This window comes from Aspergillus terreus, genomic scaffold (assembly GCF_000149615.1).
Source record: "Aspergillus terreus NIH2624 scaffold_10 genomic scaffold, whole genome shotgun sequence".
Lineage (NCBI taxonomy): Eukaryota > Fungi > Ascomycota > Eurotiomycetes > Eurotiales > Aspergillaceae > Aspergillus > Aspergillus terreus.
This window is the reverse complement of record NT_165933.1, coordinates 1,006,421-1,034,260: the sequence shown is the minus strand read 5'-3', so window position 1 is coordinate 1,034,260 and position 27,840 is coordinate 1,006,421. Positions and strand designations below refer to the sequence as shown.

Genomic DNA, 27,840 nt, shown 5'->3' with positions numbered 1-27,840 from the left:
GTGATGCTCAGGAGCGGGCAGTCCCGCTCAGGCAGTGATGTCGCCGGGGGTTGTTTGCTGTGTTTGCATCCCAGCCCCACGCTTCTCCAATGCTGGACGGGATGACGCTCGTGTTTATGCAACTGCACTTGACCGAAGAACCCAGAGAAAACGTTTCTGAATCATCAAAAAAAGCTACTCATAGAGACAAGACAAGATGGCTTCCATACCGAGTACGTTCGTTGCCTCCAAATGGCCTACGCTATTTCCCCAGAGAGAGCTCTCTAACCACAGGTCGCAGTCATCGTGAAGCATCAAGGTAAACGTCATGAGGTCGAGCTTGACCCTTCCTCCAACGGCGAAACGCTTAAGCTCCAACTATACTCTCTGACTGGTGTTGAACCGGAACGGCAGAAGGTTTTGGTGAAAGGAGGTCAGCTCAAGGATGATACCCCGCTGTCTTCATTGAAGGCCAAACCTGGCCAGACCTTCATGATGATGGGTACCCCCTCTGGCGGTCAGGGCGCGGCAGACCTGGGAAGGCCCAAGGAGGTCGTGAAATTCCTCGAGGATATGACGGAGGCGGAGGCTGCAAGAGCGGAGGGAGCTACCCCGGCCGGCTTGCAGAACCTGGGAAATACCTGCTACCTCAACTCTACGCTACAGACCTTGCGGAGTGTTCCCGAACTTCAGGAAGAGCTTCTGAAATATCGGCCGTCTGCTGGTGCTGGCTCATCGAATTTGTCCAGCCTCAGTAGTCTTGGTCTCGGAGGTCTGGGATCGTCTATGGACCTCACTGCCTCCCTTCGAGACCTTTTCAAGCAAATGTCCGAAACCCAAGAAGGCTTCCCTCCTCTGATCTTCCTCAATGCCCTACGAAACGTCTTCCCACAGTTCGCTCAGAAAGACCGCAACGGACATGGCTACGCTCAGCAGGACGCGGAAGAAGCTTGGTCACAGATTGTGACCCAACTGCGCAGTAAGTTGATGATCAAGGATGGTGAAGGAGAGACATCCTTTGTGGACAAGTACATGGCTGGGAGATTCGAGTCTGTTACGGAATGTGATGAATCTGCTGCGAAGGCTGCTGGAGAGGAACCAACCCCTAGCTCTGACGTCTTTTACAAGCTCGACTGTCACATCGGAAAAGAAACCAACCATCTACACGATGGTATCATTGCAGGTCTCGAAGAGAAGATCGAGAAGCACTCCCCCACGCTGGACCGCGACGCCGTCTACACGAAGCGTTCACGGATCGCCCGCCTGCCGAAATATCTGACCGTGCACTTTGTCCGGTTCTTCTGGAAGCGAGAGACCCAGAAGAAGGCCAAGATCATGCGCAAAGTGACGTTCCCAGCCGAACTGGATGCAGTTGAGTTCTGCACCGATGAACTCAAAAAGCAGCTCATTCCGATCAGGGACAAGGTGCGGGAGATTCGGAAAGAGGAGCTCGACGTGGAGCGTTCTCGGAAGCGTCAGAAGATCGCCCATCAGAGGGAGGAAGAACAGGCGGCAAACTCAGGACCCATGGAGCCCATGCAGAAGAAGAAAGTTGCGGAAGAGAACAAAGATACTGAGAAGGCTGCGAAGGACGGGGACACTGCAATGACCGATGCCTTCAAAACAGAGGCGGACTACGAAGCGGAGAAGGCTGCGTCCATCCTCGCGGCGAAGAAAGAGCTTTCCGAGCTTCTTGACCAGAAGACTGCTTCTGATAACGGCACCAACAAGTCGGGTCTCTATGAACTCCGAGGAGTGATTACCCACCAAGGTGCCAGCGCGGACAGCGGCCATTACACGGCGTATGTGAAGAAGCAGAAGAACGGCAACGGAGAAGAGGATGGCAAGTGGTGGTGGTTTAACGATGAAAAGGTAACCGAGGTGGAGGCCGAAAAGATTGAGACTTTGGCTGGCGGTGGTAAGTGCTTTCTCCATTCTGATCTTTGTTCTTTACCGCCGTTGCTAACGACCAGGTGACCAGGTGAATCCCACTCTGCCCTTATTCTGCTGTACCGGGCAATTGACCTGCCTACGGCAAACTAAGGAGCTACGGACTGCGAGAATTTCATCCCCCAATCATACAAAGGATAGATCTATTTGGGTAGATCGCGCGAGTATGGCTAAAGAAAAGTGTTGATGTACTAAGCTACTATATTCGCCCGTTATGCCTTAATTTCATTCATGCCAGTACATTCGATTCGTAACCTGGGTTTTTGTATGTGAAATTAGACAGCATATTACTACCCAGTGCCCACTCAAATGAATGAACCAGACCACCACTGTCGTTGTTGAGTGAAATTCGTGATCCTAGGTCCTAGATGAAAGTCACGTGACTGATAACCAAGCAACCTCGGCATAACCATCCGATAATTGGATCCGCATCTTGCCCTTCCAAGTCTAATAATCACTCCCTCCTTATCGTCCAGTGAGACTGCGATGTGAACAGCCATGTTTGGCCCTCGCAGAGTATTTCAGTCCCAAGTGCGCAGTCTTGCGACACAAGTACCGCCGGCTTCCCGGTGCACACTGCAGGTTTCACGACATGCCAGCACCATAGCTCAGGCGTCCTCTCCCGAGCGAACGAAATGGCCACGGCGTCTGGTCTATGCTGGGATATTCGGCTTTTTGGGCGCCAGTGTTGGGAAATTGGTGAACGACAAGGTCACTGCGCCCGCCGAACCAGATTCACCAGAGGACCTAACGGCGCTGGGCGAGATCCTTCGCGTCTACGAGAATGGCCTGCCCATCGTCCAGAGATTGCGAAGTAACCCAGACTATGTGGAAACCGATGTCTACGCGAATTATGGGGATGATCACAAGGTAAACCGACTAACGTCGGGGCCACTGCGTGGAAGCCGAGGATTGGCGCATCAGGTTCGTTTGCCCGTTTCATTATCGTTACAGCTTGACATTTCTTGCAAACTTCGACGAATGTGCCGTGCAGCTGGGAGTTTCGCGTGACCCGATACGACGCTCGTCCTGCTGAGCCCCTGCAATGCCGAAACTTCCAATTACCGGCACCTCGGATCGTTCCATGTCTGACTGATTGGTTGTGAGCAGAAAGTCTTTTGGAATGATAAGGAAAAGAAATCTGTCAGCGTCGTCTTTCTCGGACCGGGGTTGGAGGGGTGGCCTGGAATGGTCCATGGGGGTGCGCTTGCTACCGTGATAGATGAGAACGTGGGCCGCGTCGCCGTACGGCACTTCCCCGAAAAGACTGGGGTGACAGCGAATTTGGAGATCAACTATCGCGCCCCGGTATATTCGGGTAACTTTTACTCTATCCATGCTACCCTTGATATGGACCGCAGCACGGATCGCAAGGGATACGTGACGGGAGAAGTGCGCGACCCAACTGGACGGTTGTGCGCCGAAGCTTCCGGGCTTTTTGTCGTCCCCAAACAGTACAAGCTCCAGAGGATTGGAGACAAGTTCTGAAGGTCGTCTGCCATCCCAATAGTCCAGAATCTTTGGAGTACCGCGTTCCCGACGATACCATACATGAACGAAGGCTAGGGCGCCACATTGTGTCCAGAAGGATCTCGTGGCGAGAGAAGGGAAACAACAGACGACGCGATATGCCTGTTGGTATCCATTCAGATGGGCTCTCCGGTTCCGGATTGTTTTCGAAGCGATAGATAGAGATGCCTGTGCCTGTTGATTTTCGTGTCCAAGCATGTCAGGATCACATCCTAGCGTCCAACAATGGACGAACTTGTGCATAAACATATTTGGAAACACTAGTAACTGAGGATCTAAATGACAGTGTGTGGGTCAGGGTCCTACCGATACTACTATGGAACTCGACTTGATGCATAGCCAGAACTAAGGTGACACATTCCAAATCCTCCTAGAACCATGGTAGTGCAGACCATTCGCTCGGCCCATTGCCGCATCGGGACGAGATAGACTCTGATGGCGTGGTCTCCACGTTTTCCCCCGCATTTCGCCCGGCTGGGGGAGCTCCAACCGCGAGTAAGAAGTCCAGCGTCGGCAATGGACTGTGCACCGACAGATTCAAAACCCAGAAAGTGCCTCGGCTGTGTCCCAAAATGGTGGCAACTCCCGTTATTGGACTCAGTCTGTCCGCAAGGGGGTTGTCCCCCGTCGAGGGAATCGACATCCCCCGCAACCATGATGTCTTTGCTCCGCCTTGACATGGCTAAGCATTGTCGACCCACCCAGTCTGCGGACCTGTTGGTTTCATCGTTTCTTGGTCTTCTTAGCAGGATATATTATATAGGCCCTGGCATAATGCCCACCTTCTGGTCGAGCCCTTTAAGCCTGGAGAAGCCCGCTCCTTAGGGATTTTGCTACTTCTTTACCACAAGAATCAACCCTGACAGGCTGTGACGATGACAAACATGGAGCTCACTGAGCATTCAAGCCAGTCTCAGATAGACGAGAAGGCTGTTGCACACATTGCTCACAAGAACAATTCCGATCCCAATTGCAGCCATCTCGAGAATGTTACCCCGAATAACGAAGCAGATGAAGCTCTGGAATCGGAGGTCAAGTATCCGGTAAGTAGAATTGTCCTGGAATCTGACGCCTTAGAAAAGTCATTTGACCGTCCTCTTCTCGCTTTCAGATGACGTTCCGCCGGTTCATGGGATTCACAGCCATGGCTTTTCTGTGGACTGGAAGCCAGATTCCCGTCTATTTACTCGGTTGGATTACACCTCTCACACAATATTCCTATCCAATCTGACAGTACTTGGCAGGTGGTATCCCGCCTTATATCTACGGCGACATTGGGGGTGTTGATCGATGGGTGTGGTTTGTAGGTGTCCCGATCTCCTATGATACCAGTGGGACAAAACTGAACATCACGCAGGTTCTGGCAAATTTGTTGGCCCTTGCCGGTGTCTGCCCTTTTGTCGGGTCACTTTCAGACTTAATCGGCCGTCGATATGTCGCCATCATTGGTGCTTCGCTTGTCGTCATCGGGATGATCGTATGCACCACGGCGAAAACCATGAACATTTTCATCGGTACGTCCTAGACATCCATAACACAAATACAATTCGATGTCTGACTGGGTACAATAAACAGGCGGCATGGCAATTGCCGGTGCCGGCGCCGGCGTCAACGAACTGACAGCATTGGCGGCGACCTCTGAAATGGCCCCGACCAGAAAACGTGGTAAATATGTTGCCATATTGATCTTCACTATCGCGCCGTTTGCGCCCTCGGTCATGTGGGCTCAACTTATCGCATCCAGCAGCCACTGGCGGAATGTCGGTGCATTTTGTGCTGCCTGGAGTGGCTTCGGACTGCTCATCACGATTTTGTTTTACTTTCCACCCCCCAGAGTCAACTCACAAGGCTTGACTAGGTGGGAGATTGTCAGCCGAGTCGACTATGTTGGTGGCTTCCTGAGCATTGTCGGCTTGATTCTTCTCATGGCTGGGATGCAATGGGGCGGCTATCAGGTGCGTTCTCTCAGCCTTCCAGACGATAATTTACTATACTCTAACTAATTATGTCTTGCAGTATCCCTGGAGCTCAGCCCATGTACTTGCTCCTCTTATCCTCGGAGTCGTCTTCCTAATCGCCTTCGCTTTCTGGGAGATCTACGGCACAAAATACCCCATCTTCCCCAGCCGGCTCAAGCAGGAACCACGCACACTGGGCATGACACTCGTGATCACATTCATCTCAGGCGCCAACTTCTTCTCTGTGATTATGTTCTGGCCCACCCAGTCCGAAAATGTCTACGGACATGACCCCGTTGCAGTCGGCATCAGAAGTATCCCTATCGGATTCGGAATCATGTGTGGCGCCTGTATTGTTCTGTGGCTGCTCAGTGTTTTCCGGGGTCACAACAAGGAGCTATTGATTGTTAGCAGTATCCTTATGACAGCTGGTCAGTCGCATATCTTCTCCTTCCATGTTCACAGGAAATAACACCATCTAGGTTGCGGCGCGATGTCTGTCGCCAAGATTGATAACCTCTACCAACTTTGGGGCATCCTCACGGTGGCTGGCCTGGGTATAGGAGGAATTGTCGTTCCAGCGTCTATCATAACTACCATTATTTGCCCCGATGTGAGCAACTACGTCCCCATCGCCATCCCCAAGAAACACACCGTACTTACCATGACCCTAGGACTTGATCGCAACCATCTCGGCCCTCACCCTATCCATCCGTGTCGTGGGAGGCAGCATCGGCTACTGCATCTACTACAACATCTTCCTTTCCAAATTCGTCCCGAACGCCGAGCATTACATCGGCGGCGTCATGATGACACAGCTCAACATCACAGACCCCAAGTACATCGCGACAGCCATCCAGATCACCGCCAGCTCGTTGCTGGAAAGTCTGCGCGAGATCCCCGGCATCGGCACCAACGATACCGCCTACGAAGCTCTTGTGACGGCCGGGCAGATCGCCTACGCGGAGAGCTATAAGTGGGTGTATTATGCTAGCATTGGGTTCGGCGGGGTGTCTATTATTGCGGCGTTTATGCTGGGTGATATCAGCCCTTATATGACGGACCATGTGGCTGTCGTGATCTGATTTGTTTTCTGATAAATGAGATTTGATGCACCGTCACTTCTAGGAACGGAGAGATAGATGGAGGGATCTGTCAAGTATAAGCTGCAAGGTTATGCTGACTTGTCGTACGCCGATAATAGTAGCTTCTTCGGATGGATCTATTATTTTTTTCATGAGTTTATTCTCTGGGTCATTTCACAAGTACAGTGGATGTCCTTAGGACTTGCTTTAGTAGCGTATGCCAATGGACGTCTCTCACGATCACCTAACCTCGAATTCTGGCCTATATCCGGGAATGACTATCTGTTACTCTACTCTGTCCTGATAATCGCACGGAGCACTATAAGGTCTCGAAATACTTTCATTTGGTAGGCACAGAAGGTCTGTGAAATTGGCAGCATTCATCCTCTACACAAATATATAGGTCCGACCTATGACAACATGACAAAACGATAGGGGTATACGTAAGCCAAACAAAACGCAAAAATCAGCAACATTACATGGTCAGGTTACCATCCACTCTCTACCTGGTTCATGGATGATCTCTTCGGGATGAACGAAGCTCCAAGGGGCTTTGTCTTTCGTTTGTCTTCCTTTGGCCGCAAACCACGACTCAGCCCTCCACCCAGGCCTCTTGCGAGAGAGGCGAACGGGGACGCTTGCCAGTGGTCAAGAAGATCATCTTCATGTTGGCCGACATTCCCGGCCGGGATATGTCCATTCCTCGTTGACCCGTCCGATCGCCGTGTTCCGGATCGACTGTGGGACGCACCAGTGCCTTCCTGTGCCATAGATGATGTGCTCCACGAGGTTGGGATATCCGTGCCAATATGGTCGGAGCATTTACATCCGCATCCGCTTGGGCAAAAGAGGAACTCATGTCCGTTGTCTGGTAAGTACGCGGCATTGTTTTCATCTTGTGGGGTGGTCGAAGCCATCGAGAACCAGCCCCGATGGCAGTTAAAACAACTAACATGACCGCAGCCAAGACAAGGAGCCAACATTCCTTCCACGACTTCGCCGCAGATGATACATGGAAGGTTCAGAGGTAGGGGCTGTCTTGGTTTGCAGTGCGTACAAACGGGATACACGACATTGCCCTTCGCATGTTGCTTTGCAGCAGCATCTGCTATAGCACGTGTCGAGAATATTGAAAGCTGAAGAGGACGACCACACTTAATGCAATGCCGCTGAAGGTCCAGTCCCTCCATACCGGAATCTGTCACATCGCTAGAGCCCCTGCGCCCGATTGTGGGAAGTGACAATGATGATTTTGGGCTACTATGTCCGACTTGGAGAGCTGAATCGATGGCTTCAGTGGCTCCCCCAATTTTGAGGACTTCAGTTCGCTGCACCGGCAATCCCCAAATCGATAGTAAATGTGCGTAAGCGACACGGTACGACTGGTAGAGCCTTTCTTTTTTGGGATCGATGAAAGAATTCACTGCCCGGCGACCGCTTTCAAAAGCGTTGATATTCTTGAGAGACGCACGGATTCTTGGTTTCCCGGGGGTTTTTTCAGGCCTTTCACTCTCGGTGTCAGAGTGTGTTCGGGAAGTGACCGCAGTTGAAGTAGTAAGGTAATCTGGGATTGCCGATACTGGCTTTCCAGAGAAGGCACTTGTAGCCCATATGCCAGCTCCTCCCGATGCATTAGGGCTGTCAGCTGGACTTTGCCTTTTCTTGGACAGAGCATGCGCTGGAGGTGAGGCTGAAGATGGACCAAAGGTAAAAGATCGAGAGAAGGAAGAGGCAAGAACTGATCCGAGACCTGAGCCAGTGCGACTTTGAGACGCTTGGTCAGGCGAAGCAGCCACGGATGTATTATTAGTTTTCCTCTCCGCAACTAGCCCTGCAGTGCGCGAGGCCAAAGGAGGGGTGGTGCCGGTTGAATATGGAGGTGTAGAATCAGCACGCCAGATCTCAGATGATGAACGTCCAGAACTTTGCGTAATAGGTGTAGCGTGAACATCCTTTGGTGTAGAAGCGAGAGGTGTCGTGGTTTGTGATTTGGCTCCGTGTGGCGAATAGAAGTCTAGTGACAATGACTGTTCCTCCATTGGTCTTGAGGGACTGCTGTTATTCCGGGGTTGTTCTGCGGGTGGTGGTCTTGGGATATTTGCCTCATGAAGAACACAAGAGAGCATTGCGACCATTTGAACGTCACCAATCCGTTCAAAGTGGTCAAAGAGAGCAGGAACAAGCCAGTGTCCACCGAAAGGATGATCTCCCCACTGAATTACTGTGCTGAGCATATGTTTTGGGTCATTATCGCACTTCGTGTCATAACTTAGGTCAACTGCGCTGTCCTTTCTCCGCATGTGGACAGGCTTCCGTGGGACCTCCAAGCCTGGTGGAGCAGCGGTACCACCTCGATTGTGGAGTATCAACTTCACGAGACCCCAGATGCGAGCGAGTTCATAGTACCCATGGTCAAGAGCTACCGAAGCATTGTGAGCACAGACGTCGGTTCCTCTGCCACAAATTCGATATTGGCTTGCCAGTTCGCGTTTTGCTGGTAGCAAGTCACTGAAGTCATGTATAGAAATTGTATGTTGTGGAGCGTCTGACGATTTCGTAGTCATTCCGCCAACAGTAGATCTTTGCGAGTTGTCCGTCGATCTTGGTCTATAGAATCCAAGGCTGCCTGCGCTGCGCCAGGTTTGGGGAGTTGGGAACCGGTGTTGCAGCCCAGACAAGATCCCTGATGACCCGGAAGAGCTGGATGTTTCTGCATCCGAGTCATCTGAATAGTCAGAAGCACCATCTTCCGTGCTAGTAATAGTTCCACTGGCACGCGGCCCCGGCGAGCTCGTTTGTAAACGACCAAAGCCTTCAAAGACTTTGTCTGCCCTCGAAAGTCTGGTCATTTCCTTAAAGCCCAAGTTCTCCAAAAGAATAGCGGATTTGTCCTTCTTTGTTGGGAAGAAGCACACTAAACGACCATCATTCGCCCAAAGTGCACCGCATTCTTTCGCCACGGGCACCATAACATTCGCATTGACGGGCCGAAGCAGTTCGGAGCTCATCCCTAGTTCCTGACTCCGCGACATTCCCACCTCGTCTTCGTCACTCGATTCATCTTCGCCCTCTTGACCGTTAACAGGAGATTTCACCGTTTCGGCTGTTTCTCCTAAGATCCAAGCAATGCTTTCTTCAAGAGTGCTCTCGCCTAGGAGATAACGGACGATTCCTTCAAGGCATCCTCTCTTGTAAGACAGATATGTCTCCGCGATTGTCCGAAGCTCAGCAATGATCTTGTCGGCAAGTTGGTCTGTAACTGCGGCAGTCTTCTGCACACTGAATGACGGCATAGAAGCTCGCGGATAGTCAGTAGGGAATTTGATATCAACTTTGAGGAAGAGGGAGTCGCCATCAGTGCCCCACGGTCCGTGAAGCGATATCGTTGCTTTGCGTTGCCGTACATCAACGGACTCGAAAGCAACTTTCGTGAACTTCTCGCCCACGTGCGTAATCTCGTCACCAAGTGTCTCTATATCCCAGCCCGAGATTTTCACACCTCGCATCCAGCTGATAGGATTGGTGTCGGCGCGAAGGTTTGACCTTCCTTGCATACCAATCCTCGAATCGGTCTGTCCTCCCTGAGTCCAGGCCCTGCCATACGGAACCGATATCGTATTCATGCCCAATCCATGAGATGAGTGGGTAGAGTTTTGGAAGGCAGACATAGAGTCTGTATCATCATCTTCCTGGTTTGTACCCACATCACGGAAGCTCTTGTACACAGCACCATGGCGTGTGAGGTTCAAATTGGAAACGAATGATTTACCTTTTTCGAAGCCGACACTCTGTAGGATATCAGGGTCGACCCGATGTAGGCGAAGTTCCTTATCCGTTCCCCAAGAAACGAGCTGAAATTCCCTATTGTCAATTCCATCCGTAACCCCTCCACGCGCCCTCCAAAGGAACTCCTTCACTTGGCCCTTGTGTCCGGGGAAGCTATGCACGAGGGGAAGGTCTTCAGCGGGGTTTGCACCCTCTCCAGCCCGGCGGCTGTACAAATGAAGATCACTGTTGCCTCTCTGAGGCATTGCGAGAACGCCCCATCCAAACGGGGTATTCCGTGCTCGCCATACAGGGAACGGCGCCCGGATTACCTTCTCGGGCACTTCGTCTTCCACCATATAGTCCCAGAACTTGATTGTCTTATCCAAAGAGCACGTCACAACAGCTCCGGGTCGTACGCGATTCCAGTCGACGCCGTAGATTTTGGTGTCATGCGCCTCGATGGAGCGTATTGGAGAGGCTCCCATTCGCTTATCCCAGATACGCAGAAACCTGTCATGAGAACTGGCTATGACATTTGGATCCTGTCTATTCCATTTCACCTGCGTGGCCCCGGCAAACCAGTCCGAAAAGGAAATCGCTGGCCGAGACGGAATCCGTAGATCCCAGCAATGGACGAAACTGTCGACGGCGCACGTCGCTAGGACGTCCGGATGGTGCGCGGAGAAGTTGATATCGGTGATAGCCCGTGTGTGGGCATGCAGCACATGTTCAATAGAATTCTGCCATGTCTTCATCGCCAAGTTCCAGACCAGCGCCTTCTGATTCGATGTGCTCACAACCCAGTAATCTCGCGCGGCGAAGGGAGACCATTGGACATCGGCGACCTCCCATGGCGTGTGATGCGGAAGGTATCGTGGGGGCGAATATGGGGAGTCTAAATCGATGACATGGAGGCCTTCTTTGGAAGCTAAAACAACGTCCCGTCCGCACGGCGATATGGACATGGAACCAACTGGTTGGTCCACATGGAACGAACTGTCTTCTCCAAAAGTTGGGCTTTCGAAGGCCGACGTGAGAGGCCTGGGCTCGAGAGGGTCGGCCATTGTATGTTACGTCGTTGTGTCCCGCTAATAGATACCGCATTCAACTCGACTGCCCGTGTCGGAGGGATCTAGCGACTGGTATCCAGGGAGTCTGGGAGACTATACACGGCAAACGAGGAGATCATCAGTGAAAGGAAGTGTTGCTTTCATTTCGCTGGCCTCCGCGGGGACATTGGATTAACCGTGCGAGGTGATGGAGATCTAAGAGGCGCGCACACGCATTGCGCGTTGATAGGTCGACCAGGTGGACTCGGGAGCAATTGGGACTGGAGGTCGAGGGCTAGGAGGTCCAATGATGGTTAGGGAACAGGATCCGACAAATCAATCGGCATCAACGTACCTTGGGGATCCAAACTGACAGCAAAGTCCTCTGAAAGTCACTCCACAAAGTCTCCCAGTAGTAGAGAAAGAGAGGTCCTCGATAGGATCGGAGGTTCTTGATACGACCAGCTGCAGGAATGCCGATATCCCGATCGGGGTTAGAAGATCTCTTCCAAAGGAGGAAGGCGGTGACTGCGACACACCCCTCTGTCGGTTACGTCGTTTTGACCGTCGTTGCGATAGGATCCTCACGCTTCCGTTATCTCTAATCCAGACTTTGACTGTCTGTGGCCGGTGTGTTGATCCTCTCCGAGACTGATCTGACGGGCAATTCGAAGTTGACGCTTTCAGTGCTTGTTTGATAAATATATACCCCCTCAAGTCCAGTGCCAACCCCACCACTTGCGTGATCGCGAGACTATCAAGATTTAGTCAAGATGGCGTTGCCGAAGAGAATCGTGAAAGAGACTGAGCGCCTGATGGCTGAGCCGTAAGTCATCGCAGTCAGCGTCACATTGGATATCATAGCTGAGCGTCGTTTGTCTCTCCAGGGTTCCCGGCATCAATGCTGTGCCTCACGAGGACAACCTGCGGTATTTCGATGTTTCCATTCATGGACCGGCGCAATCTCCCTACGAAGGTATACACTCTTTGGTTGCTACAGGGCAACGCTTTATCTTGGGTATCCGCTAATTGTCAGCCAGGTGGGATCTTTCACCTTGAGTTGTTCTTGCCTGAAGATTACCCCATGACCCCGCCGAAGATTCGATTCTTGACCAAGATCTATCATCCTAATATCGACCGGCTTGGACGGATCTGTTTGGATGTGCTCAAGAGTATGTTCTAGAGTGTTTCGTTCTACGTTTTTATTTCGGATAGTTAAGCGCTAACTCATTCAACAGACAACTGGTCTCCCGCTCTCCAGATTCGCACTATCTTGCTTTCGATCCAAGCTCTGCTGGGAGCCCCCAACCCGGATGACCCGCTAGCAAATGATGTTGCCCAACGTTGGAAGGAAGATGAGCCTGCAGCCATCCAGACTGCCAAAGAATGGACCAAGATTCATGCGACGATCTAGATCAGTCGGGGAGCATACTCACTCGCTAATATGGCAGAACTGTGAGCAGCAACGTTGTGATGTGACCATGAAGGAAAAGTGCTGCAGTCCAGATTACACTGGCATTCATTGATTGGATTGGATCAGCCCTATGCCACTTAAGAACACTTATGTCTTGCTTTGAATTTATAAGAATGCATGCCCCTCTCGCAGATGCATTGATACTCCTCAGGCTGGTTTGTTTCCCCTTGATGGCATTTCACAGATTTGTTTCTCAAAGCTTTTATAGGTTTTCTTGTCTTTTGTCTTCTTTTACCCCTGAAAACTGCGGTTTGTTGCTTTTTTAGAGCCCCGCTTCGTCAATAGAATTGTATCATGCATGGCCATTCCACCCCAAAAGAAGATGTTGTATCAATACATAATACAGGATCTGTTCCCTAAAGAGAGATTGTATAGGCTCTTGTACGTAAGATTGAGGAAAGGATGTAGCCCTCTATATAGCCCCAGAGTGTACGTGTGCGTCGAGTATCAAGTCTGTCTCCTGCAAGTAGGGATATAGCCCAAGATAGGTAAATGATAGATACCTTGTCTGAGGAGATTTCTGTAGTGAATGTCCACGGGGGCTTTATTTGTTCACAGGTGCTGTATTTATGTGAGAATTATAGCAGTGCAGTGCATTGAGCAAATTGATCCCAGCCTACTCTGTAACAGAAAGGGGGAAACTTGTGAAAAACATGCTCAGGAACAGAATGTAGGCAGCTTCTGTAAACAACAATTGCTCCTACCAAAACCTTCTCCTGCTTTTATTCCTCGTTTTCCTATCGTTACGCGACACCTGCACACTACCACCTACAACGACATCATCCCACACACGACGACATCATCGTCTGCACCATGGCAGGTAAAGCCAAACACAAAAACAAATCCAGAGGTAATGCCAAAAAGAAAACTTCTGGCAAGTCAGTTTCCAGGCCATCCATCTCCCTCTTCAGACTTCTAAACACCAGCCTCAGGTCCTCGGCTACTCGCGACTCCAAGAACGAGAATCCATCTCAGGGAGCTGATATAGGTCAGTTCTCTGAGGAGATTTCTAGTCAACTCGAGTCTGCCTACCAAATCAGAGAAACTTCAGGAGTCGAGTTATCACTTCCCCTTCCCCAGGTCCCCGAGCAAGACGAACCCGAAGACGAAAACCACAGCAACAACAACCAGACTGCCCCCGACGCAGATACTGTCGCGCAGAGATCCCCTAGGGCAAACTCCTTCACCAGAAGACTGAGGTCCTTCACTGGGGGCTCTGCGACGTCCATTCAGTTGGCGAGAAGTCTCAGTGATAAGCAACCCCAATCCCCCAGCAAACAATCCCAAGACGGACGCTCGCTGCGATCTGATTCCGTCGCTACTCAGAACACAAACAGGAGCGCTACCAGCACCTCGAGCACTCTGAAGAGCGTCCTCCTGAGTCCAAAAAAGAATAGGAGCAGACCTGCTGCCAAGCGTTCGTTCACGGCTCCGTCCGCGAAATACTACTACGGTTCACCTCAGGGTACGTATTCCGATGTTCATTCCTCGCATAGGTTTGATTCTCTGGAAGAACGCAGATAACTGACCTCAGCTAGATTTCATGTTCGTCGACGCTGACTTTGGAAAGTCAAAGGAAAAACCAGTCCACGACGGTCCTCTTCCCCGCTCTAAAGACGCAATGAGACAAATCTCGACCAAGCCCCAGACCTCCAATGGAGAGCTACAGGGAGAATATCACAGAGTTGCACTGCACGCCAAAGTCCCAGCCAGAGCTCGTCAGATGGCGAAGGACACATTCGAAGAACTCGTAAGTCCCCTCCCCCGATCATCTGTTTCCCCGGTGCATTAACAAGACCCCCGAACAGATTGATTATATCCGCAGCGTCACCGGCACCGAGGTGAAATTTCGTGACCTGAGTGAATCGGAGGCCCATCGCGTGGACGATGTCAGAACTTGGGATTCTGTCAACCTGCGCTGCACTAGCTGTCGCGTTGACTGTGGTCTTTGCGGCGCCGCATGCTGCGTGTACGAGAACGCCAGACGGACTGTAGCCAAGGCTGGCCCTGGCGCCGACGGGGTTGCTCGTGAGCGTGCTGCAAAGGCGAGCCAGATGATCAAGGTCATTGAGAGTCTTGGACCTCAGGCAAAGGACGTGAGCACCTTCTCTTTGTGCAGTCAGCCAGGAGGTTGTGGCCGCTATGTATGTCCGGACTGTTGCGGAGTTTGTCCTAGTGAAATCTGCCACGACATCCAGTGCAAGGTATTTGGGTTCCGCGTTCTACACTGATATCGCATCGAGGTCTAACATCCTTCAAACAGGAATGCAAGCCTAACCCTTGGGAGAACTGCGATTGGCATGATTGAACCCGCCCGAGCCATTGGATCACTGGAAACAGATGGGATAACGAGGTTTTGACTGATGTGAAACGACGCAACGAGAGCGATAATACGATTTATGAACGAGCTATCATGGAGTTGGAACTCTTCTGGGATTGGTACTCGAATGTCTTGCATGTATTTGGCACTGTATCTACGGTCGCCGGGAGATAGCGCCTAGTTGCGCAGTCACCGATGGATGGCAGGATAGTGAGGATATTACAATCCAAACATGTTCAACTCGACATGGAAGCTGGACTATTAAGCAGAAAATTGTATACTTCAGAAGTTGTATGGGGTTGTCTGTCAGATGTCCGTAAGGCGGAAGGCCAAGGGCAGACGAGGTCACGTGGTAGGCTTTAGCGAGGCTCCGCACCGCACCACAATTGTGTCAGGCCTCGCGAACAGCTCGCCGCAGAGACCGCTTCGACTCAACCACCCAACGCCAACCGACAACAACTCGTCTCGACCGGCTGCGCATCTCCGACGTTCAAGATGCGTACCTACGACGATTCTTTCAGCGGTCAGAAGATCTACCCTGGAAAGGTGCGTTGTCCCTTTTTTTCGTCGGCGGATCACCATCGACATCGAAAACCCTCATCTCGCCCACGAACCCTTGAATACAAGTCCCCCGCGAACCTTTCGATCTCAACTGTTGGAGAATATTTTCTCCCGCCGATATTCCAACAGAAATTGGACTATAATGCGAAGAATAATGTTAACATCTATGGGAATTATAGGGTAAGCTGTACGTCCGTGGCGACAGCAAGATCTTCCGCTTCCAGAATGGAAAGTCCGAGTCCCTTTTCCTCCAGCGCAAGAACCCCCGCCGCATCGCCTGGACCGTCCTCTTCCGTCGCCAGCACAAGAAGGGTATCTCTGAAGTCAGTACCGCCACATCCCCTCGTTTCAGTTGTTCGTTCTGCGGGTTAAGAAGGGCCATGGACAAGGAAGGGTTACATTGTCTACCCCATCGAATGTCGGGAGGAGGATGATTTTGGCATGGAACGCAGAACGGATGGAGGATGGTCACGATAATCGGAGGACATATGCTGACGGGAGATTTTCGCTCTGAACAGGAAGTTGCTAAGAAGCGCACCCGCCGTGTCGTCAAGCACCAGCGTGCCGTTGTCGGTGCCTCCCTCGATGTGATCAAGGAGCGCCGCAACCAGCGCCCCGAGGCTCGTGCCGCCGCCCGCCAGCAGGCCATCAAGGAGGCCAAGGAAAAGAAGGCCGCCAACGAGAGCCGCAAGAAGGCCGAGAAGGCCAAGCTCGCCGCCAGTGGCAAGGGCGCCGCCCAGCGCATCCAGAGCAAGCAGGGTGCTAAGGGCTCTGCCCCCAAGGTCGCTGCCAAGTCGCGTTAAACGGAATTGGAGCGGTCTGGCTTGGGCTGGGGAAGTTACGGAACGGCTGAAATTTGGGAGGTTTTCCGGAGCTGGAATTATTTTCTTTGTGTTTCCCTTCAGAAAACGTGAATGCAACAATTCGGCGTATGAGCGATTGGGTTCTTGCGGACGGGAAACCCGCATGGCTATCATTGCACGCCATGGTATAGTACTTACCAGGAAATGGAAAAACGGATGTGACATGATAAGCCATGGTTTCTGTTGCTCTGGTGTAGATCATGGGGTTAGACTGATGTCATGATATACGGCCTGAACGCTCTATGAGCTATATCGAGTAGAATTCGACCTCCTATCAGCCATCTCCGCCAACTGTTTACAGGACTCTTTTCTAGAGTACTATCATTGTAGAGAAGTATCCGTAAAAGGCCAGGATAGCACATAGCAGGTGCCTACTGAGTACATCATACCCAAATCACCATATGCTGTACTCTGTATCTATGCATGGCGACTGGGTAACTACCCAAAGAGGAAGATAGGGCACAAACCTACGCTAACCGTTTCCAGGCATGCCGCAACCCCAGATTCATCGACACTGAACATCACCGACAGTCAACCGGTATATAGAGCAGAGAATGAGCATCTGAGGCCACTAGATGTAAAGCGCGTTTCTTTATTCGTAAATCTCATATCAGACTCGTCCAACAACACGAAAGCAATCCAGATCCCATTTGCAGGTCTTCTGCCTCAGGCATCGATCCCAACCGGGAAAGCCGCCTCTGACTAATCAGCGCCCTCGCCATCTCGCTTACTAGCGCGCTTTGCCCACAAGAGTCAGATTGAATCCCCTCTCCCGCCCCCCTTCGACAGCCCTCAATCTCAGCATTTCCATCTCGATCCGACAAGCTACACATCACCAGCAGCCATGGGTAAGGTTCACGGATCTCTCGCCCGTGCGGGTAAGGTCAAGTCTGCGACTCCTAAGGTGGGTGAATTTTCCCTGTTGTGCGCTCCCCCAACCTGGCCGGATATTTCCCTGCAACGTGAGCCATCGCCACCGCCGACGAGACGACTGGATGCATTTTTTCTCGACAACCACGAAGACTAAGCGGATATGTGTGCGATGGTCTATGTCGACGGTGCCGATGGACGGGAAATATCTGGGGCTCTGGACGGGTTTCGATGAGATGAGATGAGAGAGCAGAACGCTGATGTATTTGCCCCCCTACAGGTCGAGAAGCAAGAGAAGCCCAAGCAGCCCAAGGGCCGTGCCCTCAAGCGCGTCAAGTACACCCGCCGTTTCGTCAACGTTACCATGACCGGTGGCAAGCGCAAGGTACGTCGGGAGCGGAGCAACAGGATACCCATCACGGTGCTCGGGCATGGCGATGCCTTGAGTGTGCCGTGATAGGAATACTGTCGGAATGCATATGTCTGGGGAAGGATTTGAAGCTGACGGATTCCAGATGAACCCCAACCCCGGCAACTAAGCGCGATATATTTTCCGACGATAGAATGGGAAAATAGGTGATGAGAGGAAGGGGTTACGATACCACGACGCCAAGCCAAACGAAAGCATCATCATCGTCAGCGTTGGCCATGCCGGGTTGTCTAACCGACGTCCGGTGTGGTTGCTCCACGGGGAAAAAGAAAAGAAAATGGATGTACATCTGAACCGACGGGGATATCCGGACGGAGAAGGCTTGAAGTTGGTTGGAAAAGGTCGTTAACGGGGTTTCATGAATCTAGCTAATGGGCTTGCACAACATCAATATCAAATGGGAAATTCTTGTTGGAAATCACACGAGGGTGTCTCTGTACTGTTCCGTCCGCCGTTGCCATCATGGGTCACCTGGTCCATCGGCGCCAGTCTCCACGATCCTTTTTCTATTTCTTTGCCAGGCGGTGCGATGTCTCAGTTGTTTGTGTCGGTGTACAAGCTCCAGAGCTCTTGTGCTGGAAACTTGGCGTTTGAATCGATTCTGGTTTTCCAATGCTCCCCGTCCCGTAGTTGTCGGTGCAGACGGTGCAGACTACTGTAGTCCTTTCTGCGCAGTATATGAATGGATGTTAAAATCACATCATTATGCATTGATTACAGCAGAGGTATCGGTGCCCACAACATGTGGCTCTATCGAAGATACAAAGTAAAGGATTATCCTCCAAAGCGTCCAGGCACGCAAACAAACCCAGTGACCATAGCGGCGACTCCCGTCTAACAGTCGAAATCGCACGGTACAGTCCTGCGGCCAAAGATATCCGAGTGCCAAAGACGATGCGTGCGCTTCACGAAACCCAATCCCAGCCCTAGTACAAAACGCCTATACAAAGCAAGGAGACAATATGTGCGAACAGTAATACAACACTCAACAGGCCTAGTAGTAGTGGGCCATTTCTAGCCCAGCGCGCTTAAACCCACACTTGATGTAGAAGCCCTCGTTGATTTCGGAGCAATCCAGGATCGTCTACGCAAACACAGTCAGCTCAGTCATTCCACCTCACCAGAAAAGGGATGTATAGATAGTGAAAAAGAGACTGAAAAAAAAAAAAAAGAACATACCTTATAGCAACCCACATGCTCAGCGACATAATCCAGCGCCTGAATAATCCGCAGGCCCAGCTTCTTCCCCTGTTGCCCCTTTTCGACGGCAATATCCTCGATGTGGCCGACCAAGCCGAGGGAGTGGATGAACTTGCGCTCGACAATCAAGCTGCCGGTGCCGACGACGCGGCCTTCACCATCACAGATGACCAGGAGGTAGTACTCGTCGTTGCGGGCGGAGATCCAGTCATAGCGCTGGTTCCACTGCTCCTCAGAGATGTCGCCGACAGTGGTCAGCACGCGCAGGACGTCGAGGTAGCCGCGGTGGAAGTCAGAGCGGCGGATAGGACGAATGATGTAGTCTTGCGGAAGGGCAGCAAGCACGTCTGGGGAGATGAGGGAGGAAGAGAAGAGGGGGGAGTCGTCAACGTGGCTGTGGCCGTTCAAGGGTGCAGTTTTGGCTGCGGGGAGAGGTGTGGGAGTGGTGCCGTTGGTGTTGGTGATGTTGGTCATGGTGTCGGTTTGGGAGATCATAAAGAGTCTTTCCTGAGACTGGGAATCGGTTGAGGGGAGGGAGAGGTAGTGGTGAAGGTGAAGATCAGTCAGTCGGTGTTCGCTGCTGTTGCGGGGTGTGGTCTCGCGGTTGCTGTGGTGGACAGGAGGTAGCAGGGTCAATTCGAATCGGACGGTTCCTGACAGAAGAATGGGAGAATTGTACGAAGAGAAAGAGCGAGAATCAACCCGGTTGGCGAACGAAAGACGAGGGTGGTGGGATGAAGGCGGGAGAAGCGTTGGTGAGGATGGATTTAAAGGATAAACACCGGGAGGAAACCCCCCGTTCGGGTCTAAATCTGAGACACCCACAAATATTTATAGCTCCCCTGTCCCTGGGGTGGCTTGGTTCGTTAGCCCCGACCGAATAAAAATTTACTGAATAACTTTAGAGATGGACTACTGGGTTGAAAATTGTCTACTTGCAGAATCTGCTATTTTCACCCCTTTCCTGCAGGGCTCTAGTTAGATGTTAGAAAACCTGCGACGGTGCAGAGGGGCTAAATATAGCATCCAAGATCGCCGCTATGAAGGGCGATCCGTCCGGATGGTTGTGGCTAATTTAGGCCTTAACATCGCCAACTATGTCCTCAAATCTAACCAGTCATGATTTCTAACGGTGGAACGTAACAGAATATTTATTTAGTGTACACAGATAATGGTCGCTACCTCGCTATACCACAAAGCCATATTGATCCCTCTATTTCTTCTCCTTGGGAGCCAGCATGAGCTCGGGACGGACGTACTTGTCAAAGTCCTCCTCGCTTAGTGCCTTGAGCTCCATAGCGCTCTGCTTGAGGGTGAGGTTCTTCTTGTGGGCGTTCTTGGCCACCTTGGAGGCCATGTCGTAGCCGATGACGGGGTTGAGGCAGGTGACAAGCATCAGACTAAAATCACGTCAGCTCGTGCACATTGAGGTTATTGGGCGGAAAAGGATACATACCTCTCGTGGAGAAGAGTGTCGATTCTCTGCTCGTTGGCCTCCAGACCGTGCACCAGGTTGGTCTCGAAGCTCTTCATGCCATCAGCGAGGATGCGCACGCTGTGAAGGAGGTTGCGGATCATGGAAGGCTTGAACACGTTCAGCTCGAACTGGCCGCTCATGCCACCGACGGTCGCGGCAACGTGGTTACCCATGACCTGGGAGCAGATCATGGTGAGCGACTCGCACTGAGTGGGGTTGACCTTGCCAGGCATGATGGAAGAGCCAGGCTCGTTCTCGGGGAGGACAAGCTCGCCCAGACCACAGCGAGGGCCGGATCCGAGGAAACGGATATCCTGGGCGATCTTGAAGAGGGAGCACGCAAGGGTGTTTAGGGCGCCAGAGGCCTCGACGATGGAGTCGTGGGCAGCAAGAACCTCGAACTTGTTGGGGGCAGTCTTGAACTCGGTGCCAGTCATCTTGGTGACCTCCTCGGCAATGGCCTCATCGAAGCCCTTGAAGGTGTTCAGACCGGTGCCGACAGCGGTACCACCCTGAGCGAGGTAGCGGAGGTGGGGGATGGTGGACTCGACACGTTCGATGTTGCGGTCAAGCTGAGCGACGTAGCCGGAGAACTCCTGGCCGAGGGTAAGAGGAGTGGCATCCTGCAGATGGGTACGGCCGATCTTGATGATCTTGTCAAACTTCTCCACCTTCACCTGAAGAGCGTTGCGCAGGCTGCGTAGAGCGGGGAGCAGAGTGTTCTCCAGCTCCAAGACGGCAGCAATGTGCATGGCGGTGGGGAAGGAGTCGTTGGAAGAAGCAGACATGTTGACATGGTCGTTGGGGTGGACGGGCTTCTTGGTGCCCATGGTGCCACCCAGGATCTCAATGGCACGGTTGGAGATGACCTCGTTGGAGTTCATGTTGGACTGGGTGCCGGAGCCAGTCTGCCAGACAACGAGAGGGAAGTGGTCCATGAGCTTACCCTCGGCGACCTCAGCAGCGGCCTGCTTGATAGCCTCGCCGATCTTGGGGTCTGGAGGGAAATTAGCTCTGGTGTCATTGGATGTATGCGACGAGATGAGACCTTACCAAGGCCGAATTTCATGTTCACAGTAGCGGCAGCACCCTTCAGGATACCAAAGGCCTTGATGACGGGCTCAGGCATGCGGTCCTGAGGCTGGTTGATGTTGAAGTTGCCCAGAGAGCTGTTCCATGACTATCAGCATCGTTCGACTGGGTTGGACTCGACGAGACGAGCAGGATCATGGCGGACGAAAGCTTACCGCTGGGTCTGGGCACCCCAGTACTTGTCGGCGGGGACCTGGATCTCACCGAAGGCATCGGTTTCGGTACGAGTAGCGGAAGACTGCGGGGAGGTCAGTCACGGTGGTTCGAATGCCGTCACCGGAAGGCTATTCCAGATCCGAAGGACCAAAGCTGGTCCCGAAGAGACCTTTCTTCCGTTGGAGGACATACCATTCTGACGGTGGTGCCGAAAGCTCTCTTGTTGGAGAAGGAGGAAAGGGACTGGAAGCGGGGGAACTGATGAAGAGACCGGGTATTGGAGCTGAGAGCCCGGCGGCAACTGAACGAAGCGGGGGACCGGGCAGTTACCGTCAGCGCACACCGGGCGGCTGCGGGGGTTCGCGACGCTGCATGTGTCAGAGACGCCATGGAGCGCACCGCGGCTCGGGAGGAGTTGGCAGAGGTCAACATGGTGGCACTGGCAGAGTCAGTGGGCAGTCATTGGAGGGGGTCAATTGGAAGGGAATGGCCCCGAACACCTGGAACCAAACACCACGAAAGTCAATCTACATACCGGCAGAGGGCTTTGGAGGAGGAAATCTGGGGGAAACGCAGGAGAGCCTTCGACAACAACCGGGGAAAAAAGAGTTATTTAACAGCTGCTGTCGTTTCCGACCTCGCCTGCCGAAATCTCCCGGGCCGGTATTGTCAGTACCACGATTACCATAATAACGGTCGAGCGGAGGGTTTATTATCGTATGGTACGGTATGCATTCTCGTCGGATAAACCATGATCCTCTATACTTCTACGGACTTCTAACAACTAACTCAACAGCTCCCTCCGCAGCCCAGCCACCACCATCTGGTTGTACTCTTCACCAGTCTTCAAAATCCCGTCCAAGTGTGAGAACGTATGCGGAGCCCCGGCCATCCGCTTACTTTCCACCCGACATCCTGCGGCCCTCAGTTTCGCCGCATACGCCTCGCCTTCGTCGCGCAGAGTGTCCATCTCCGCAGTAATCACCAAAGCCGGCGCCAACCCCTCGAATATGGGCGCAAGGATCGGGGATATCTTCCAGTCCTAATTGAGACCAGCATGTTAGTGGATTGAAATTGTGAACATTTTCTTCCACAGAATCCTTCAGTCGTCACCTACCTCCTCCGATCTCGCAGGTCGCGGCACGCCCAGAAAGTGTCGATGGAAATACGCCATGCGTGCCGCTGGGAGTGCCGCCGTGAACTCCATCTCTCGGTACGACTCATACGGACAGTTTTCCCGGTCGAATTCTCCCTCTGGGGTGAACATACTATGCAGGTCGCAGGCGGGGACGTTGAGAACCTGCAAGCGCAGTGGAATGTTGGCATCGCGGCAGAGATGGGCTACCACGGCGGATAGATGGCCTCCTGCAGAGGCGCCACCCACAGCCATACGGTCCGGGTCGATATGGAACTCTTCGGTTTTTTGCGATCGGATCTGCACCACAAGTTAGCTGCCCGTGCACAACGTATTGTCGGGGTGGAGGGGGATACAACTGACCCACTTGAACGCCGCCCAGCAATCATCCACTGGGATGGGATATTTGTTCTCGGGAGCTAGTCGATAATCCACGTCAAAGGCAACCAGACTGCCGTCGAGATCATGCACAAGTCGTTTGCAGAAGTCATGGTCGCTCGACAGGTCTCCAAACACCCATCCCCCGCCATGGAAGTTGACATACGCGGCTCTCTTCTTCGGCTGCCCGTGGTCATCAAGCGCCAGAGCCGGCTCAAAGATGCGGATCTTGATCTCGCCTCCCTTCACAGGACATTTCTGCTCGGTGATGCGGAAGACATCGGGGCCCTCGCGACGGCCGTAGACTGTGAGGTACTTGGCGGGATTCTTGCGAAATTCCTCAATGGGCACCTCGTGGGTGTGTAGACGGCCGGCATTATACTTGTTGTAGTGTTCCACGTAGACTGGGTCGAATCGAGGTAGCAATTCCGGAGGGATACTGTTGTGGAGTGGCTGGATGATCACCTTTGGACGCAGATCATGCAGGTCTCTGTCGCCAGGATCTTGGGAGATGGTCATATTGGTCGTAACTAATAGTATTCTGTGGGTACAAGGTAGCTGTAGGTAAATAGGTACTTTAGAAGGTACCTAGAAGGTATCTAGATGGACAGTCGTAGCGATTATAAATCCGCAGTCGGCTTCCCCTCTCCAACCCCTCTTCTCCTCATCTTATCGTCGTATTGAATAACTAGTTACGCTGTGCTGACTGAGACATGCCACTGCTGAAGACGGTATAGTCCAGTGCGCATGTCAGCATCTAGCGAGGAATTGACTTCATCTCTCTTCTATGTGTCTACTTTGTCTTGACTACAGGACCTCGCGTTCGCGTGGTGTGAAGGAGTGTTCTTTGGCAGCTTCAGCCTGGATATATATATCTAGGCCATTGCCACCGGAACATCTCGCTTATAGAACATCCGTCGACTCGCCAGAGATCGCCCAACATGAACTATGCATGTCCGAAAAGACCGATATACTCTTCCCCTTCCCTGGGGTTGCTCCATTCCGATGCCCCGAAGGGCAAACAGATGAATCCCTGGACCAGAAAACGATCTGTCGTTGGTCAAATGGATCGATATCCTCTTCGATTTCGATTCGTCCCGAGACGACAATGCAGATACGAGGATTGGACAAAGCAACGACAGATCTACAGTCGGCAGTTCTATCTGCGAGAGACTGATCAACCGCATGGAAATGATCTCCAAGCAGCTCCTCTGGTGCCTCTACGGACGGACTGAATCATGGATCGACCCACACTATCAGAGCCCTACCTGCGCAAAGCGGGCTTTTCCGTCGGTGAACTCAAACTCGGCCATTATTATGATTGTCGGGAGGCAAACGATGGCAAATCATGGAAAAGAAAGAAGAAGAAAAAATTGATTACCAAAAGGACTGCCGAGCGATATCGGGATGAGATTCCACTTTTCCTCCACCATCCACCACCATCTTACATCCACTGACTCTCCATTACCCAGTGATCAGCCATCGATTCCTTTAGCTGGGAGAAATTACCACATAGGCTGAGGTCCCGATCTACCCAGCAGCCGTGCTCCACCAGCTCGTCCATATTCCTTCCCCGGCATTCCGTTTGCCCCTCCTGAATTTCCCACCTGGTCGTGATACAGTCATACCTCTGTCGACCTATTCCCGCAATTGACCTCTTCTGTTTTCTCCTTCCCTTCCCGTTCTTTTCAATCCTTCTCCTCCACCATTTCATAACCTCATACACATACCAAATCATGACTGTCCTCAGCACCTTGGCACCCGTCCCCGCGGACGAGATCTTCGCCTTGAACCGCGCATATGCCACCGACGACTACCCGCAGAAGGTCAGCCTGGGCGTCGGCGTCTACCGCACCGACGACGGCAAGCCGTGGCCGCTGCCGGTGGTGCGCGAGGCCGAGAAGCAGCTGCACGAGGAGGACAACCTCTTCCGACACGAATACACCGCCATTGAGGGCGACGTCGCCTTCCTCGAGCTGGCTCGGGACCTGATGTTCGGCTTCGACGCGGCCAATCCGACGCCGCAGCAGACGCAGACGCAGGCGCGCATCGGGTCGGTGCAGACGGTGGCTGGCACCGGCGCCAATCATCTGGGCGCGCTGTTCCTGGCGCACCACATGAAGCCCAAGCACATCTGGCTGTCGAACCCGTCGTGGGCGAATCACCTGACGATCTGGGAGCTGGCGGGCGTTGCGCGCAAGACCTACCCGTACTACAACGCCGCCTCGCGCGCGTTCGACTTTGCCGGCATGATGGCCACGCTGGAGGAGGAGGCGCAGGAGGGCGACGCGATCCTGCTGCACGCCTGCGCGCACAACCCCACGGGGCTCGACCCCACGCCCGACCAGTGGAAGGCCATCGCCGACCTGTGCGAGCGCAAGAAGCTCTTCCCCTTCTTCGACAGCGCCTACCAGGGCTTCGCGTCCGGCTCCGCCGACGAGGACGCCTGGGCTGTGCGCTACTTCCTCCGCGAGAAGCCCAACATGGAGATGTGCGTCGCCCAGAGCTTCTCCAAGAACTTCGGCCTCTACGGCCAGCGCGTCGGTGCCTTCCACTACGTCCTTAACGACGGCGCCCAGCACCTCCGCGACACCGTCGTCAACAACCTTTGCCATCTCATCCGCGGCGAGTTCTCTATGGGCCCCACCGCCGGCTGCAGCATCGTCAAGAAGGTCCTCACCAACGCTGAGCTCACCGCCCAGTGGCACGAGGACTTGAAGGTCATGAGCTCGCGCATCAAGTCCATGCGTCAGGCCCTGTATGACGAGCTGGTCCGTCTCGAGACGCCCGGCTCCTGGAAGCACATCGTCGAGCAGGTAGGTCTAGCCCGTTCTCAGTGCGGTGTGTGATACTAATCGGTCCTAGAACGGCATGTTTTCCTACACTGGCTTGACCCCGTCGCAGGTGTACGCTCTAAAGGAGAAGTACCACATCTACCTCCTCAAGTCGGGTCGTGCCTCTATCAGCGGTCGTAAGTTATATCCATCCTTCCTCTTGTCTACAGTCTAACAGACGCAGTGAGCAAGAAGAACGTCGCCTACGTGGCGCAAGCCATCAACGATGTTGTCCGCAACGTCAACTAACGGATTATGATGAATGAAAGAAAAATAGTATAAAGCTGTATCCCACCTATGTTCAAAAGAGCCACAGCATTTGCATGGTACTTGCATTTCGGCTGTAACCTTGGTTCAGGACAGAATGTACAAGTCAAACATTTGATGTAAACAATTTTCGGGTCAATGATAGCGTCGCCAGTTCTGCTAGAACGGAAGATCATGCGGCATTAGACTACCTACTGTACAGACGATAGTTGCACAATAAAAGAAATAGTAGTATAAAAGGGATAAAAGAAGTAGAGAACCTCAAACACGAAGTGCAACCATACAAATGGTAGAACAGGATCAAACTCGGGGCTCCGTGCCACGAAGGACTCATTCGCTACCATATATCATCAGACTCCAGAAATCAGGAACAAGGAGGGCGTCTCTAGGGATTCGGGGCGGGAATTCTTATTCACAGGGGAACTTCATTAAAGTCTCCCTCGCCTTCCTTGCCCTTGCCATTTTTGCTCTCACTACTTGACGAGTCTTCCTCCTTCTCGTCTGGCTTGTCCACCGCTTCTGCGTTATCGTTTCCATCCTCCTCGACCTTCTCAGCTGGGACCTCCGTATCTGATGGCTTATCTCCATTCTGCTCGGCGTGGCCGTTGACCGACGGCTCGGCAACCTCCTCGTCGCCATCCTTGGGCGGCGGAGGGGGCGGTGACTGGTCATCCTCGTCGGATTCGAGCTCGCGCTCTTCAGCCGTAGGCTGGCCGCTCTGGCCGGCGCCAGGGAAAGGCGTGATCGGCGGTTCCGGCGGCGCCTGGCTGTCATCCTGGGAGGGCTTGGGCTGGGTGCTGGGACGGGGGGCGGAGGAGGTCGCCGTGGACGTGGTGCGCTGGTGCTGGGTGGAGCCGTGGATGGGGCCGAGCTGACGGGCCTTGGGGTCCGCGTTGAGGTAGTAGCCGCGGACGCTGACGATGGTGCCCTCGGACTCGCAGGCGTCGACCCATTCAGGGACGACGACGGGGATGTTCATCTCGACGGCCTTCTCCCAGAGAGGGCCGCGACCCTCGGTGCAGACGAAGTGGGTAGTGTCGATGCGGACGGAGTCGATCAGCTTGCCGCCGATGCGGTCGAGGGCGGCGGCCAGGGCGTCCTTCTGCTGCGGCGGGAGCACGCCGGGCGTGACCGTGATGCCGGACAGGTCGGTCATCTTGTGCGTGCGGCAGGTCAACTTCTCGGACTGGTAGGTGCCGGCCGTGGTGCGGAGCACCAGGTGGAAGGTGTACTCGGTGTGGATGGCGAGGCCGCTGATCTTGGTGCTTCGCGTCTCGAGCGGGCGCGGTATCGAGCCGGCTTTCGAGCCATTGCGGTACAGCGAGAGCGACTTGATGGAGGCGGTGGCCAGGTCGATCGGGGTCCTCATTCGAGGACGAGGGAAGTCTGGGTCGCGTTGCGGAGCCGGAGGACCGGCGGGGCAGGCGTCTTGATGCTCGTACGTGTTGAGAATGCGTTTCTGGA

General features: G+C 53.1%; 12 protein-coding genes across 12 annotated transcripts in view; 7 read left to right on the top strand and 5 right to left on the bottom strand.

Moving 5' to 3' along the window:
* Positions 1 to 196: 196 nt before the first annotated feature.
* On the top strand, positions 197 to 2,022 carry ATEG_07213 (ubiquitin-specific protease UBP6; the record flags this gene model as incomplete). The annotated part of the gene is made up of 3 exons (XM_001209899.1): positions 197 to 212; positions 281 to 1,897; positions 1,961 to 2,022. 3 exons carry the CDS (start codon positions 197 to 199, stop codon positions 2,020 to 2,022), a joined length of 1,695 nt encoding a protein of 564 aa, XP_001209899.1.
* Positions 2,023 to 4,343: 2,321 nt separating this feature from the next.
* Positions 4,344 to 6,393, top strand: ATEG_07212 (putative MFS drug efflux pump; the record flags this gene model as incomplete). Its single annotated transcript, XM_001209898.1, has 6 exons — positions 4,344 to 4,502; positions 4,571 to 4,649; positions 4,704 to 4,973; positions 5,035 to 5,414; positions 5,476 to 5,848; positions 5,900 to 6,393. 6 exons carry the CDS (start codon positions 4,344 to 4,346, stop codon positions 6,391 to 6,393), a joined length of 1,755 nt encoding a protein of 584 aa, XP_001209898.1.
* Positions 6,394 to 6,792: 399 nt separating this feature from the next.
* On the bottom strand, positions 6,793 to 11,334 carry ATEG_07211 (Mtc5p; the record flags this gene model as incomplete). Its single annotated transcript, XM_001209897.1, has 2 exons — positions 6,793 to 6,864; positions 7,009 to 11,334. The coding sequence occupies 2 exons, from the start codon at positions 11,332 to 11,334 to the stop codon at positions 6,793 to 6,795; spliced, it is 4,398 nt and encodes a 1,465-aa protein (XP_001209897.1).
* A 758-nt stretch (positions 11,335 to 12,092) lies between these two features.
* On the top strand, positions 12,093 to 12,733 carry ATEG_07210 (E2 ubiquitin-conjugating protein UBC13; the record flags this gene model as incomplete). The annotated part of the gene is made up of 4 exons (XM_001209896.1): positions 12,093 to 12,145; positions 12,207 to 12,295; positions 12,360 to 12,491; positions 12,558 to 12,733. 4 exons carry the CDS (start codon positions 12,093 to 12,095, stop codon positions 12,731 to 12,733), a joined length of 450 nt encoding a protein of 149 aa, XP_001209896.1.
* Positions 12,734 to 13,606: 873 nt separating this feature from the next.
* On the top strand, positions 13,607 to 15,101 carry ATEG_07209 (uncharacterized protein; the record flags this gene model as incomplete). Its single annotated transcript, XM_001209895.1, has 4 exons — positions 13,607 to 14,258; positions 14,332 to 14,543; positions 14,602 to 14,937; positions 15,057 to 15,101. The coding sequence occupies 4 exons, from the start codon at positions 13,607 to 13,609 to the stop codon at positions 15,099 to 15,101; spliced, it is 1,245 nt and encodes a 414-aa protein (XP_001209895.1).
* A 507-nt stretch (positions 15,102 to 15,608) lies between these two features.
* Positions 15,609 to 16,477, top strand: ATEG_07208 (60S ribosomal protein eL24; the record flags this gene model as incomplete). Its single annotated transcript, XM_001209894.1, has 3 exons — positions 15,609 to 15,659; positions 15,854 to 15,986; positions 16,176 to 16,477. The coding sequence occupies 3 exons, from the start codon at positions 15,609 to 15,611 to the stop codon at positions 16,475 to 16,477; spliced, it is 486 nt and encodes a 161-aa protein (XP_001209894.1).
* A 904-nt stretch (positions 16,478 to 17,381) lies between these two features.
* ATEG_07207 (40S ribosomal protein eS30) lies at positions 17,382 to 17,946 on the top strand (the record flags this gene model as incomplete). Its single annotated transcript, XM_001209893.1, has 3 exons — positions 17,382 to 17,441; positions 17,688 to 17,792; positions 17,923 to 17,946. 3 exons carry the CDS (start codon positions 17,382 to 17,384, stop codon positions 17,944 to 17,946), a joined length of 189 nt encoding a protein of 62 aa, XP_001209893.1.
* Positions 17,947 to 18,831: 885 nt separating this feature from the next.
* On the bottom strand, positions 18,832 to 19,511 carry gup1 (glucosamine 6-phosphate N-acetyltransferase; the record flags this gene model as incomplete). The annotated part of the gene is made up of 2 exons (XM_001209892.1): positions 18,832 to 18,921; positions 19,017 to 19,511. 2 exons carry the CDS (start codon positions 19,509 to 19,511, stop codon positions 18,832 to 18,834), a joined length of 585 nt encoding a protein of 194 aa, XP_001209892.1.
* Positions 19,512 to 20,250: 739 nt separating this feature from the next.
* On the bottom strand, positions 20,251 to 22,194 carry ATEG_07205 (class II fumarate hydratase; the record flags this gene model as incomplete). The annotated part of the gene is made up of 5 exons (XM_001209891.1): positions 20,251 to 20,437; positions 20,494 to 21,511; positions 21,568 to 21,683; positions 21,762 to 21,844; positions 21,955 to 22,194. The coding sequence occupies 5 exons, from the start codon at positions 22,192 to 22,194 to the stop codon at positions 20,251 to 20,253; spliced, it is 1,644 nt and encodes a 547-aa protein (XP_001209891.1).
* Positions 22,195 to 22,546: 352 nt separating this feature from the next.
* Positions 22,547 to 23,794, bottom strand: ATEG_07204 (alpha/beta hydrolase; the record flags this gene model as incomplete). Its single annotated transcript, XM_001209890.1, has 3 exons — positions 22,547 to 22,804; positions 22,880 to 23,197; positions 23,261 to 23,794. The coding sequence occupies 3 exons, from the start codon at positions 23,792 to 23,794 to the stop codon at positions 22,547 to 22,549; spliced, it is 1,110 nt and encodes a 369-aa protein (XP_001209890.1).
* A 1,217-nt stretch (positions 23,795 to 25,011) lies between these two features.
* On the top strand, positions 25,012 to 26,358 carry ATEG_07203 (putative aspartate transaminase; the record flags this gene model as incomplete). Its single annotated transcript, XM_001209889.1, has 3 exons — positions 25,012 to 26,091; positions 26,141 to 26,246; positions 26,288 to 26,358. The coding sequence occupies 3 exons, from the start codon at positions 25,012 to 25,014 to the stop codon at positions 26,356 to 26,358; spliced, it is 1,257 nt and encodes a 418-aa protein (XP_001209889.1).
* Positions 26,359 to 26,788: 430 nt separating this feature from the next.
* Positions 26,789 to 27,840, bottom strand: part of ATEG_07202 (putative chitin biosynthesis protein (Chs5)) — a gene marked incomplete at both ends in the record, with an annotated part of 1,320 nt that continues 268 nt past the window's right edge. The window contains one exon of the mRNA XM_001209888.1: positions 26,789 to 27,835. Within this exon, the coding sequence (XP_001209888.1) occupies positions 26,789 to 27,835 (1,047 nt within the window). The remainder of the gene's footprint in view (positions 27,836 to 27,840) is intronic.